Source organism: Pipistrellus kuhlii, unplaced genomic scaffold (genome assembly GCF_014108245.1).
Source record: "Pipistrellus kuhlii isolate mPipKuh1 unplaced genomic scaffold, mPipKuh1.p scaffold_m20_p_10, whole genome shotgun sequence".
Taxonomy (NCBI): domain Eukaryota; kingdom Metazoa; phylum Chordata; class Mammalia; order Chiroptera; family Vespertilionidae; genus Pipistrellus; species Pipistrellus kuhlii.
The window spans coordinates 56,310,763-56,326,165 of record NW_023425405.1 but is presented as its reverse complement, the minus strand read 5'-3'; the positions used below and the strand labels follow the sequence as shown (position 1 = coordinate 56,326,165).

At 43.5% G+C, this 15,403-nt stretch overlaps 1 protein-coding gene across 1 annotated transcript in view; it reads left to right on the top strand.

The window, feature by feature from the left end:
• Positions 1-15,403, top strand: part of NPSR1 (neuropeptide S receptor 1) — a 62,131-nt gene that overhangs the window by 38,500 nt on the left and 8,228 nt on the right. The window contains exons 4-6 of the mRNA XM_036424427.2: positions 4,075-4,168; positions 6,319-6,520; positions 14,416-14,492. Of these exons, the coding sequence (XP_036280320.1) occupies positions 4,075-4,168; positions 6,319-6,520; positions 14,416-14,492 (373 nt within the window). The remainder of the gene's footprint in view (positions 1-4,074; positions 4,169-6,318; positions 6,521-14,415; positions 14,493-15,403) is intronic.

Here is a 15,403-nt window from a genome sequence, read left to right as displayed (position 1 = left end):
AAGTTAATATATAAAAGTCAATTGTTTTTTTAATATATCAGCAATAAAATTTTTAATGTAAAATTAAAACCACAACAGCAGTTATGTAGCAACAAGCTATGAAATACTAAGATGTAAATTTAACAAATACATGCAAGATAAATATTTTAAAACCACAAAACTCTGATGAGAGAATATCTAAACAAGTGGATAGATACTCCATGTTCATAGATAGGCAAACTCACTATTGTTCAGATGTCAATTCTGCCCAATGTAATTTAAAAATTCAATGCAATCCCAATCAAAATCCCGCCATGTTATTTTATAGATACAGACAAACTAAAGTTTATATGGACAGGCACAAGACACAGAATAGCCAACACAATACAGAAGAAGAAGAAAGTGAGAAGAGCAATCTGATTTCAAGACTTCAAATAAAGCTATAGTAACTAAGGCAGTATGGAATTGGTGAGAGAACCAACAAGTAGATCAATGGAACAGAACAGAGGCCAGAAACAGATTTCCACAGTCAACCTGTACCACCTTCTCAATTTTTTCTGTAAATCTACAATTGCTCTATAGAAATAAAGTACATTAAACATTTTTTTAAGTCACTCTAGGAATCCTCCTTTAAATGAAGCCAGTCTGGAATCTTTAAAAATAAAATTTCTCTAAATTTCCTCTATTTAAATCTCACATCTCCCCAAGATTTTATTTGGTTTCTAACTTCCTAGGTCATTTTTGTCAGAATTGAGGGGTGGGGTAGTGAGAATTCAAACATATGTCCTCAAACTGCCGCCTGTTCTCCAAATGGTATCCCATATGTTGTTGATGTGTAGAATTCTCATTGTTGACATTTATGAATTGACTATAATTATACTTTGGTTTCCTTTTTGACTCAAGTTAATTATAGGGGCGTTTAAATTTCCAAGTGGTATTAAAAAAAAAAAAACATAATACTAATGTCAGCTTTTATTGCTTGTAAATTGGCACAAGTGTCACTTTTTGGAATCTATTGAGGGTTGTTGTTTTTTTTATAGTTTCATTATGACCAATTTTTGAAATGTTACCTTGATATTTTATAGTAATGTATATTATTCTTAAATTTGGTTTTTTTTTTCTATCTATGTATAATTGTATTTGTTCCTCTGTAAAGCTCTGAACATTTTAGTAGCTTATATTTAGTGTTAGGTTATTAATATAAGTTTATTACTTATTTTCTTGCCATGATGTTTTTGTATCCTTTGTTAACAGAAATAATCCCTTTATCCCACAAAGTGCTATTTGCCTTAAATTTAATTTGTTGGATAGTAGTATTGGAATGACTGCCTCCTTTTCATTTTTAATTGCTTGACCTACCTATCTATCACTCCATTTGTAAACTTTGATAACCATTTGGTTTTAGAGGTTTCTCTTCTAAACAGGACACGGTTGGATTTGGGGACAGTTTTGTAACCAGTCCTTGTTTGTTTCAGTGAAGGGGCTCAAGCCATCTCTGATTGTGACGAGTCATGTTTGGTGTTATTTCAGCCACCTCATTTAATCTTTCTGTCTTAAATTCCTTCCTGTTCGCTTGTGTTTTCCTTTCTATTTGGTAACTAATTATGGTAGGCTAAAAGTGGCCCTCAAAAAATACCCAGTTCCTAATCTCTAATGCCTATGCATGTTTACCTTGGGAGGGGGGGACCACAAAAATCTTTGCAGATGTAATTAAACTAAGGATCTTGAAATGTGGAGATGACTGCATTATCGTGGTGGGTCCCCTACAATCATCCTTATAAGCGGGGAGGTGACACAGAGACAGAGGAGGGATTGTAGCCATGGACTCAGTGATGGGATGGGTGTGGTCACAAGACAAAGAATGCTGGCAGCCACCTGCAGCTGGAGAGGAGGTCCTGATGTTCCTCTAGGATCTCAAAAAAAAGGGGAGGGGGGGGAGGGCCTTGAGAACACCTTGATTTGAGCCTCTGTAACTGATTTTGGACCTCTGGTCTCCAAAAATGCGAGAGAATACATTTATGTTGGTTTAAGCCACAGAGTTTGTGGTGATTTGTTCCAGTAGCCATAGGAAACTAATAAGATCTTTTTCTCCATTTTTATTTCATTCTAGGATAGCTTATCTTTAGTTTTAAATTTAATATCAAAGTAAAAAGCAAAAGAGATGCCTCAATGCCCACATAGAAATGTAACAGGACTTCTTTCCTTCTACCCTCTCTTCTCACTCAACTTCCCAGATTTTCTTCTGAAATACTTCACAACTATATTCATAGTTGTTTGTAAACATTTTGTGTTTTTCTGACTCATTGCTTACCTTGCTATTATTATTCAATCCCCTTCCCTCTGCTTGAGTTCTTCATTTTGAAACAATTCCCAATAGGCAGAAATATTTCCTCAAAGAAGATTTTTCAGGAAGATAATGTGATGTCATATATATATATATATGAATAATTCTGTGCCTTTGCATAAAAATATATTCATAAAGTTCTCATACTTTTTCTTTCAAAGCTGTGAACATGTTTTGTTACTCTTTTCCACTTATCTTTGTGAAGAAAAGCATGACCATTGGAGATGCATTTTCTCAGTAACCTTTAATATTTTCCCCTGCCTAGATGTTCCTAGAGCCCTGAAATTAAATACCCTTTTTGACCGTCTCAGAATAGATTGTGTTTTATTAACGTCGCCTGCTTCTCTGGGAGCTCTTCACAGTGACCTTTCTTCCTGCTCCGATTTCAGAGCGGGTGTCAGCACCTCACTCAGTCCCAGCTCCGATGGCCCTGCCTCTTCTGACCTTGTCACCACACGGCATCCCACCTCCAGGGCTTTGCCCGGGAGCTCTCTTTCTCATCCCCTCTCAGAGGTCCCCCCCTCAGCAGCCCTAACAATTATGAATTCATGGGCCACACAGAAATCCCAACTTTCTCTAGGGAGTCAATTGTCTGATGTTTTGGTTAAAGATGGCCATCATTTTCTTCCTGCCCATATATCACCTTTTTAGCAAGAGGAGACTTTCCCCCTTAAATTCCTCATGGAGCCTTCAATCTCTGATCAGCCCTCGGAACCCCTAGCCTAGGACACCTTCTGAAATATTAGTGCTGGGCTGTCTTGTGGTGATGTCACCAAAATAGAGATAATACAGGGCAGCAATGTGATTGCTTGGGATTTGTCTGAGAAGGGGGGAAAAAACAAAAAGGCACAAATTCAGACAAAGGTCATTGCCAAAGTCATGTTATTTCATTTTAGAAAAATTCAGACAGTCAGCCTTCACGTTCCTCCTCTGTATGCTCTGGATTTGACCCGAAGGTTCTGGAGCAGAGAGATGCTGCTCTCCAAGTAAAAAGAGGCTCGGAGTCAGCTGAGGTCTTTTCTCCTTGCTTGTCCTTTTGGAGCTGTTTCCTGTCATTACAGTTGGAGTGTGCACTTCACACGAGGGATATTAAGGTCTCATATCCCAATTTCCTTCTCTGCAAAGTATGCAAATAGCACTGCACACCGGATAATAACAGGGCTGGGCAAGGTTGATAAAGGAGAGGGTGGGGTGTAGGAACGGGAGACCTGAGGACCTACTGTAGGGAGGAGTTCTGCTGGGGAAGTAGAGGAACGGGATCTCTGAGTGTCCTCTCCGAGGATGACAAGTGACTTAAACCAGCCCGTTCCTACCCAAACCCTCCTTTCATCATCTCTCAGCAACTCTTGCAGATAAAAGGCAAGGGGACGTTTTGTGTTTAATTATTCTGGAATGTCCGTGGTGACAGAGAAAATTAGATTTAGCTTTAAAAGTCAAGCACCAGCAAATGTACCCTGCACATGTCCCAAGAGGCTGATTCTGAAATGCGGAGTCTCCAAGAAGCCAAGTGAGTGAGCAAGCCAGAGAAGGGGGAGCATTCTCAACTGTCACCACTAGCGAGGCCAGTTCCAGCATCAAGAACAGCGTTCTGCTTCCTAGAATGGAAGGCAGTCTTCCCCTCCCTCACCCAACCCCATTTCCCCCAGCGTTCAGTGCCCGGCTTTCCAAACAGCACAAAGAACGTCTCTTCCCCCTCGGTGCCTTCCCTCACCTCTGTGACGTCCCTCAACTCCTCTCATTTCTACCTCCAGGTTGTGCTGCTCTACGCCTCCACCTACGTGCTGGTGTCCCTCAGCATAGACAGATACCACGCCATCGTCCACCCCATGAAGTTCCTGCAAGGAGGTGAGCTGCCTCAGCCAGCTGCTGTGTTGGAGGCCTGCTATGAAATCTGGACTACAAGGTGTAGTCAAGTGTCATTAAAATGTGACAAAAGCCAACTTATGGAAAATAGGTGATGTCTTTAAAACACCATCCTGCAAAATGTATACCCAAGGTAGCAAAATTAATAGAGCAAGCAGAATTTTAGACTAAATAGAATGAATGTCATCAGATACTACTGAATACATACTATTGGAGCAGATACTTCGGCAGCTTAACCATCTCTAATTAAATATACCGTATTTTCTGGCGTATAAGACGACCCCCTAATTTTACAGTTAAAACATAGGTTTAGGCCTATATTCGCTGTATAAGACTACCCCCCCACTTCCGAGGCAACACCAGTTCTTTTTTTAATAGACCACCTCTCTGACTCTGGCCAATCTGAGCAAGCTTTTTTTTTTCGTTTCAAAAGTCGTCTTAGCCGAGACCGGTTTGGCTCAAGGGATAGAGCGTCGGCTTGGGGACTGGAAGGTCCCGGGTTCGATTCTGGTCAAGGGCATGTACCTTGGTTGCGGGCATATCCCCAGTAGGGGGTGTGCAAAAGGCAGCTGGTCGATGACTCTCTCTCTCATCGATGTTTCTAGCTCTCTGTCTCTCTCCCTTCCTCTCTGTACAAAATCAATAAAATATATTTAAAAAAAAAGTCATCTTATACGCTGGGAAATACAGTAAAATGTGTAGCCCTTGACATAGAAATTCTACTTCTTGGCATCTTCTCTGGGTGCATGAATACATATATGAGCTGTGTCTTCTAGCATTGCTTAGAATGGCAGAAATCCAGTTCCACCCTGGGTGTCCCTCAGTGGAGGAATGGCTAGCTGTCCTAAAGAAGTTTCAGTAGCTTAGGTGCATTGATTGCATGCTATGTGCCATCCATGACTCTAAGTTCTTTACATATGTTAAACATTTTAATCCTCACAACAGCTCTGTGAGGTAGGCTCTAGTGTTATCTGCATCTTCCAGTCTGGACAATTACAGTTCAGAAAGTAAAAGTAACTTGTTCAAGGTCATGCAGCTTGTAGGTGCATGGGCTGGATTTGAACTCAGGTGGTGTGGGTCTAGCTCAGCTGCCTGTGACACACCCTGTCTCTCTCAATGAGGACGTGGTAGAGCCATGGGCAGTCATGTACAATACATTGACATAAAAATGTTTAGTGATACAACAGCATGCAGAGGAAGCCATGAAGAATGATAAGATTAATATACAGACAAAGTCAAAGCAATGCTAGATATGGTTGAGAGAGAGGCAGAAGAGAGAATGCAAGAAAAAGGGGAGTCCTTACTTCTGGGAATGAAAGTTGGACAAGCCATAGTGACCACATGCAAAAAGGTAATTTTTAACCTGAAACATATCAATTTATTGTGTGCAATTCAAAGTAATTGAGTTTACCTGCTTCGTAGGCTTTCTCTAGGGTGTGTGTGTGTGTGTGTGTGTGTGCGCCCAGCACCAAGCTTTTGAGCACTGCCATGCCCTGGGGATTATGGTAGAGAAGAAAGCAGGGAATGGGATGAGGGGAAATGGGAGAGGCAGTCTACAATACATGTATACAGAGGTGTGATACACTTATTCATCCATTTGCGTATGCCCAGCTGGCTCCAGGAAGGAGTGAATGTGGTCTATTAAAAGACACCTCCAAGCATCAACAAAATAAAATAAAATAAAATAAAATAAAATAAAATAAAATAAAATAAAATAAAATAAAATAAAATAAAATAAAATAAAATAAATGATTTTTTATTGATACCCCATGGTGCGACACCTCCACCAGCGTATTTTAAGTTGAAATAGGAGAAGGAAAAGTACGTAACAGGAAGTGTGTGGGTGTGTCTCGGGACAGCTGCTGGAAGTGGAGAGCCTGGGATCGAGAGCCAAGAGGGGAGCATGGTCAGTTACATGTTTCCCTATATTCACTAGGTAAAAAAAAAAAATTGTTTAGCTCAGAGCAAAGATGATGAGTTCTGAGAGACACTGTGCAGCATTCTGAATGGCATCCTAAATTACAGGAAAGGCAGCGATGAATATCGGAGTGTCCTTTTAAATATGTAAAGCCATGTATTTCCTCACTGTGAAATTAGTGAGGCCCAGCCCTGCCTCTGTTTTCTCTGAGCAGAAAAGCAAGCCAAGGTGCTCATCGCTACTGCCTGGGGCCTCTCCTTCCTGTTCTCCATCCCCACCCTCATCATATTTGGGAAGAGGAAGCTCTCCAACGGCGAGGTGCAGTGCTGGGCCCTGTGGCCTGATGACTCCTACTGGACCCCGTACATGACCGTTGTGGCCTTCCTGGTGTACTTCATCCCTCTGGCCATCATCAGGTAAGAGGCCCGCAGGCCAGACCCCAAGGGAGCTTTCCTGGTTTGGCAACTGCCACTCTCCTCCCCTACAGCCCACTCACTGTGCCTAGTGTTCTTGGGGGAAGTGGCCAGGCCACATGCTTTTATCTAAAGCTTGTGCTAAGCCCAACTCCTCCATGTAGAGCAAGGAGCAGGGCACTAACATTTGCTGAGTGTGCGCTATGAGACAGGCAATGGGCTAACTGGCTAACAGTTACCCCATTAGCCATGCTTCAACTCTATGAAAGAACTACTGCTGTCCCCATTTAATAAATGATGACACTCAAGCTCAGAGAGGTTGTAACTGACCCAACATCACACAGGATTTGAACCCAGGTCTGTCTGATTTCACTCCCTGCTCTTTGTCCAGCCTTTCAAGTATAAGACATAGTACCAGTTCCAGAGATATTATCACTGAAAAAATAGTTGAAACAAAACTGAGCAAAAACAACAATAACACAAAACATAAGTAGAGTGTGTGTGCAGGAGGTCAGGTCATGGCAGGGAGCATTTCCCAAAAGCCACATTGAAAGATAGAAGAACTCAGACAGGAGAAAGGGAAAGAAAGCAGAGGGGCAGTTGGCTCCCTGGTGACTGGAGGTCAGAGTGAGTATGGAAACAGGAAAGGACAGGCAGGCAGAGCCAGTGGGAGAAAAGTTGGCAGTAAGCTCTTTCTGGGGAGGGGGGAGGCTTGCTGGGAAGGGCCTTAGAAACCAAGCCATAGGATGTTCCCTTTGTCCTAAGGCCAATGGTGTGTCAGAGCTGGTCTTTCAGCAGAGAAGACCACAGCTACCTGGACAGGACAGGTCTCACCTGGTCATGTGACAGGACCACCTCTGGAAGGGTGGAGTGCATAGTGGGGCTTCAGGGAACCATCTGGGTGTTCAGTGTGGATGCAGGGCATGCTGATCCTGCCATCCTGCACCCTTTAAGTGTCCCCATGCCTGCCATGGGGTTTCACGTACTTTGTCCTTGGCAAAGGAAACCAGCCTTTGGTAGCGTAAACAATATATATATATATATATATATATATATATATATATATATATATACACACACACACACACACACACACACACACACACACATATATATACGGTAAGAGCTAAGTGACCAGAACAACCGGAATGACCAGTCACTATGACGCACACTGCAGCCAGCCAACCCACTTGAAGGGGACAGGGCCAGCTGGCCAACCTCCCACAGCCCCACTCCCCAGTCGGACCCCACCCATGCATTAATTTGTGCACCGGGCCTCTAGTGCTATGATAAAAACTCTTATCCTTAAAAAAAAAAAAAAAAAAAATCACTGAGTCTCTGATCAGTTCCTCCTAAGTTCTTTTTGTGGATTTACTAAATCAAAGATGATGCTCACTTTAATATTGATATATATTTATCAACTGTCCTCTGGGAAAAGGGGCTTCCTGCCAACAGCAAATAAAAACCCTGGCTTTTCTCCCCCTGACCCGATGGGAGATGGTACCATTTCTTTATTAAATCAGTAGTGTCCCAGTGCACGGACCCACGTACAATGAAAAGAAATTAATTAAAAGAAATGTTTTTATATCACTATTTGCCCTTTCTCTATAACAGAAGTGTCAACCAAATTCACAATCAACAATGACAGATGGAAACACAGGCGTGCGATTGGCGCCAGTGAGAGCTTTATATGTATTGTGTATGCAGGAGTCAACTTAGCCTTTTATATATATGGAGTAAACTTGCTTAATTAGACCTGCCTTCTGATTTAGCTGAACTTTTCCCAGCCCAGTGAAGCACCCCAACTTCTCTTTCAGATAATTGTCAGCAACACAGCAGTAAATATCAACATGAAGCAGATTATTATGGTAGATCATGCAGGGAGAACTGAGGATAAAATATTTAACTGCAGCAGTGTTTGACTATATTCTGTGAGTGAGAAAACCTGAAGTCATTTTCAAGGTTCAACAATTTTTCTTTTCAGTCAGGTCAAGTTTCTAAGCTTTCTAAATCTCCATTTTCAGGCTAGTGAAAAGAAAACAGGATTCCACCAAGTCTCCTATCTACCTACTCCAGGACTTCTGTGAGAATCAAATGAAGCACAGAAAAATGCTTCACAGACATTTGGTTAAAGTGTAAAATGTTTGCACCTGACTATGAATCAAGTCATGTTCCTGGGCTGAAAAGACTGCAAGGAGCTAGTCGTCACTAGGGAGAGGAAGGCAGACATTGCTACATGACGTCATTACCTGGATGGCCAGACATTTAGCATATTAGCCATATATATATATATATATATATATATATATATATATATATATATATATATATATATATATATATATAGTTTGCCAGTCATAGAGTTTAAAGAAAAGCTATCTCATTGTTTCAATATGCATTTCTTTGATCATTAAGTGGTTAGGTATTGTCCAAGTGTTTTCTGATATTATGGGAATCTCTTGTTCTTCCTCTTTGGTCACATTTAGTCTCAGAAAAAGAAAAAATACTAAAGCTGAATTTTGTACAAGAACAGACTTAGGGCTAAAAGGACTGAAATGGCTTGCTCCCCATCAGAGGTCAAACTGGGCAGCGTGATCCCCATAAGCCAGCCCAGCAGCCTGGCTGAGATTACAGATTGCCCCGTCATTCTGCTCAGTCGATACATTAACCTCCGCAGTTAATTTTAACTTACTATGCTCCTCCCCACCAACTTGAATTTGGGAGGGATCATGAAGGAGAGCTGAAGGTTATTTAGACAACCAATGAAAGGGCAGTCATAGCAACGTTAGCAGGGGCACGTGGTGAGGAGAGAGGTCTGTCCTAGCCCCAGCCCCAGGAAACTATTTGGGAGGAAGAGGCTCAGGCTGTCATGGGCAACTGACTGATCAATTTCGGTGACAGCCGCAGGTCCTGGCTTCTCTCCTGATTGATTTCCTGTCAGTTCATGAAATCAGTCAAAGCCCTTGCTCAGCAGGGCGGATGCCTGTGTGCAGCAGTGGCTCCCCCTGTGCTGTCCAGCCAGATCTGCCATGTGGGTCTCTCACTGTCCCCCATTCATTTGAGCTGCTTCTTTCCACCAGGGCTTCTCATCAAACTTACCTACAACCCAACTTGGGTGTTTTTGTGTTGTCTTTGGAAATAGCATACCCCCTGCACACGCACCACACACACACACACACACACACACACACACACACAACATGGACATCTCTGGCCATTTAGTACCTAGATCCATTTCTGGCAAATGGTAGATCTTCTGTAAATGTCTGTGATGGAAAGAAGGAGGGAAGAAAAGAGAGAGGCGAAGAGGAGTCTTTCTGTCTGTGGCAAGCTCATAAGAGAGCTATGTCTGAATAAAGATGTAGCTGTTCTGTCATTAGCTCAGTCAGGCTCCCAGGACTTGAAATCCTCATGAGTAACATTAAAGGCAATGCAGTGTTTTTCTGGGTCAACACCACTCCGTTGTTTTCAAATTCACGTGTCACACCTGTCTCACTGCCGCTGGGGCGGCTGTCAGCTCTGCCGCAGTGCCTTGCATTGGCTGTGGTTATTCGCTTGCACCTAATTGATACCTCATTCTCCGATCATTTTCATCTCCATGATATCAGGGCAGAGGCATAAAAGATCCAGGGCTGACAACTGCGAAGGTGTAAGTGGGTAAAAGCATGTTTGGCATGGAGCACTGATTCGTGATCTAATGAAATAAATCTACTTGCTTTTCCTTGGGGTATGGGGACCCGACTGGGAAGCCCATGTGGAGGCTGGCATATTCTCAACCCTCTAACTTTAGGCCACACTATGTATTCGTTTCACCAGGACTTGGATTAAAATGCAAGGACAGTTGAGGCGGTATACACTCCCAGGGTTATTACAATCTTTCATTCTGTCCAGTGCAATAGCTTCCTATCTATTTTACATGCCTATTCCTTACGGCAGACAGAGCCTTTATTTTGTTTGGAAAAGTGCAAAGCATGCAGTAGAGTATGAAATGATAGAGAAAAATGTTCCCCCACATCCCCTTTGCCCCATTCCTCAGAGGCAGCGCTGTTAGGAACGTCTGGTATACCTTTCCAGGACCGTTCAGATCAGACACCAGGCTCTGCATCTGTATAGAAATACTACATCCATACAGGAAAAAGGCCTGATCTTCAAAAAACTGTCAAGCAGTCATTTCACTTTCCTAGTTAGAACCCTTCAGTGAGTTTCCATTGTTTCATGCTAACACTCAAGACCTGCAACCTTGTGTACAAGGCCATCCTCATCTTAGGCCACATACACACGCTGACCGCCCACAGGCACAGCCAACACCGGCCTTCTTGAAGTTCTTCAGTGGTGCCATGCTCCCTCCTGCCTCTGAGCCTTTGCACATACTGTTCCCTCTGCCTGAGGGATCATCTCCCTCTGCATTTAAAACACCATTTTCCCCTTCAGATCTTAGCTGAATGGTCACCTCCTCCGAGAAGTTGTCCCTGACCCCAGGGCAAGTCAGGACCCCTATTATATACTCGTATATCACCTACATTATGTCTTCACAGCATTTTGCTCCTTCATAATCATGTACAATGTATTATATAAAATATGTTGCTGTATTATAGACTATGTGTGAAACTTATACCTATGGGAGGATGGTAATGATCAAAGTGAGGAAGGCCGAGGAAGACGAGGGAGGCTTCCGGTGCTCCACATAAGACACTGAGTGTCATCTTGTAGGAAAGAGGGGGTGCTGGAGGGCTTTGGAGCTGGGGGAAGGTTCTCTGCCCAGGAGCACCAGCTCCCGTGGTGGGGTGAGCATCCAACATGGTAGCAGAGTGGAGTTCTTAGAAGACAGAGGCAGCAATCAGACAGGAGACTAGAAGGGGTACCCATTTCGGCAGCAAGCACACTAAGATCGGAGTGATACAGAGCAGGCAGCATGGCCTCCGGGTGAGAATAGCACATCCATTCACGAAGCTTTCCATGTTTCTGTGTCTAATGGAGACAGAGCTTCCCTTTGAGAAGATGAAAATGTTCTGGAAATGGACGGTGGTGATGGTTGCACAACAATGTACGTGTTCTTAATGCCACTGAACTGCACACGTAAAAATGATACATGTTATGTTCTGTGTGTTTGATCACAGTGAAACCCACCGACACACATAAAAAGAGATTGTACGGGTCCTGAAGAGCAGGGCTGGAGAGGCAGGGACAGGTAATGGGGACACTTTGCAGGGACAAACCACACAACTTGCTGATTACTTTGAAACAAAAAATGAGGAAGAAAGAGGAGACAGATGTAATTCTGAGGTCTCTCTGATGCCTGACTGCTACAGCCCAAGAAGTGGCCAGATTTGGGTAATAAATTAAAGGGGTGCCCTCCTTACTAGGCATTTTCCTGGTGAAAAGGAAAGCTGGGGCTGGCTTTCTACTTGCCTCACTGGTCCTTTAAAGATGAGGTAGGGCCCGGCTAGTGTGGTTCATTGACCTGTGAACCAGAGGTCACGGTTCAATTCCTGGTCAGGGCACATGCCTGGGTTGCAGGCTCAATCCCCAGTGTGGAGTGTGTAAAAGACAGCTGATAGATGATTCTCCTTCATCGTTGATGTTTCTATTTCTCTCTCCCTCTCCCTTCGTCTCTGAAATCAATAAAAATATATTTTTAAAAAACAAAGATGAGGTGGGGGTGACTTAGGCCCAGACCCCTAACACATAAGACCTTTATTCATTTCCACCATGTATGTGGTTGGTGGTCAATAAATATTTGAATTATTGCTCAATTGTTAATAAATATTTGAATTAGTGATCAATTAAGTACTGGACTTGCAATTATAATATACAGCACCTCGTGTGGCTGTAAACTTTCCTTGGATTTCATTTCCTTGGGGAAAAGTTTCCCTGCTCCAACAAATGTTCGACTTAAGTAAAGAATAGACTCACTAGTAATTTTTGTTCTCATTTGTTTCTTTAATGTAGACATGCAAATTCCAGAAAAATCCCTGGGCAGCTGTCTTAGGGGAAGGGGGGAAGCTCCAAAAAGGTCTTTCGCTTCCTTAGAGCTCTCAGAGGGGTTGGCTGAACAAGACAGCAAAAGCATTAAGAAGCAGAGCATTTTAACAGTCATTAATTAAGTTATATTGTAAAGATCATTAAAAGCAATTAGTGCCTTGTCAGCTGCTGCAGACTGGAGCTCCGATTTCTCTCTTAAGCAGTGGTTCTCAAGAGGGAAGCTGGTGGAGCTTTAAAATAAAGTAGTGCTTTTCCCCCAAGTTTTTAGTGGAGATACTTAATATATTGAAAATGTCAAATGACAAGAAAGAAGGGTATGGATTGTTATATTTACCAAAGAAGACATAGTAAGAAATGTTGCCGCTTTTGAGTCATGAACATGTTGATTTCCTGTCACATACATATTATATCACATAAGAGAGATGTGATACTACATGAAAAATGGCGGAGCTAAAACCGGTTTGGCTCAGTGGATAGAGCGTCAGCTTGTGGACTGAAAGGTCCTGGTTCGATTCCGGTCAAGGGCATGTACTTTGGTTGCGGGAACATCCCCGGTGTGGAGTGTGCAGGAGGCAGCTGATCGATGATTCTCTCTCATCGATGTTTCTAACTCTCTATTCCTCTCTCTTCCTCTCTGTGAAAAATCAATAAAATATTTTTTTAAAAAGAAGAGAAAAATGGCAGAGAGAGGACAGAAAATGACATTTATTGAGTCTCAGATAATTTTCAAGCATTGTGCTTGGCATTTAAAATGTTGTCACATTTGATCCCAGAAATCTCTGAAGAGGTTTGTGTTGTTAACTCCAATTTCCACTTTCAACTGGGGCTCACTGCCTTTGTTTGGGCTACAACAAAATACCACAGACTTCTACTTTACACAACAGAAAAGCATTCCTCTCAGTTCTGGAGGCTGGGAGTCTGAGGTCCAATGCCAGCAGAGTTTAGTGAGGTTCCTCTTCCAGGCTGCAGACTTCTCTCTGGTGGAATGGCGAAGGTCTCTTTTTAGAACGGCTCTACCCTCTGACCTAAGCATCTCCCAAAGACCCCGCTTTCATATACCATCACATGGTCATTAAATTGTCCACATGTGAGTTCTAGAGGGACACATACATTCAGGCTATATTACTCTAATTGCTATGTTATCTATTGTTTGATAACAAATGATCATGAGCCTGATGATTAAAACAACACACTTCATTATCTCATAGTTCTTGTGAGTAAGGAGTCTGTTCATGGCTTATCTGGGTCTTCTGCTGAGGCAGGGCATGCACCAAGGTGTCAGCCAGGGCTGCGGTGTCCATCAGAGAAGGATCTTTCCCCACCTCTCACAAGTTCTTGGCAGAACTACTCCCCTGGGGTTGGAGAACTCCTGATTCTGCAGCCCCAGTGTGATTCTTCAAAGCCAGCAATGGAGGCAGATACTAGCAAGACAGGTGCTACACTGCCATGTAACCACGAGCATCCCATCACCTTCATCCCGAGCATCGATTAGAAGCAAGTCACAGGTCCTGTCACACCCAATGGAGAGGATCACACAGAGGCTGAACACTGGAGGCAGGAACCATGGACTAACGTCCAGGGCATATACCACCAGCAAGCAGTAGAGCTAATTACAAGTCTAAATCTTTCTCACCCTAAGCCCTGTGTTTGAATCCTAATCTCAACTATACCTCTAACCACTGGGGTGATTTTAGAGAAATTTAAGGCTACCAGCCTTGGCCTCCTCACTTCAAAAAGTAGCTGCATCCCGCTGATCTTTCTGGAGGCTTTCCGTTGCAATTGGCTGAGTCTACGATCAGCAAATACAGAGCACCCCTCCCGTCATACCTCACACTCAGGAAGTGGAAGCGGCCCTCCTTCTGTGTCCTTCAGGCGGGCACCCAGCAGCCATTTATTGCCTTTGCTCCTTTTCACAGCGTCATCTACGCCATTGTGATCCGAACCATTTGGAGTAAAAGCAAAGCCCACGAGACGGTGATTTCCAACTGCTCGGGTAAGCCTCTAACTCTTGGAGGACTTTGCCTTTGTTGAGGTTTTCCTCTAGCAAACAGGAGCTTGGGCTGGGGATACAGCAAGCCTGCACTGTTGTGCTATGGCCCAGCGGGCAGATCAGACCCCCATGGAAGTCCCCCCTCCTCTTCCCTCCCAGTCAGGCCCTGCCTCCTCCACCTGGCTCCCTGGAAACGGGGAGAAGGAAGAGGACTGTGAGTCTGGCCAAGCTGTACCAGCCGAGAGACCTGCTAAGCAGCCTTTGAGCCAGAATCTGGGGTGATCCCATTCTCTCAGGCCTGATCAGGAGGAGGACACAAGTGAAGAGAGGACTGTCCAATCAAACACCATCCATTCATCAAACACCAGAGCGGACATTTCTATTGAGCTGAATTCACAGACCGAGAAATCTGCCTTTGATCCACAGGGCAATCCTGGACCTAAGCCAGTGGAACAGCATCCATGCTTTCCCCTGACCCAACACTCCAGCTCCCAGTAGACTGAGCCTGAGATGGCCATGTAACCTCCCCCAATTCCCTTGCAGTAAAACTTCACTCAGAACAGCCACACGGCATGCACTGAGGTGTTTTATATGACCCAGGCCTGATTCTAGTGTACAAGTATTCTTCTTGTGTTCCCATAGGCAGAACTTAGACACATGACTATACCCTGCTGAAAAGGAGGCTGGGAAATGTGGTCTAGCTGTGGGTCCCAGGGGAAATGATCTGATGAAAGCTAATTTGTCTCTGCCACAGTGATTTCAGGCTTGTCAGGGATCTTGGCTCTGCCTGAGCTAAGGAGCTGAGAAACAGAAAAGTCTGTGAGTTAGGTGAACTGGGTCAGTGGTTGGCAAACTCATTAGTCAACAGAGACAAATATCAACAGTACGATTAAAATTTCTTTTGAGAGCTACAT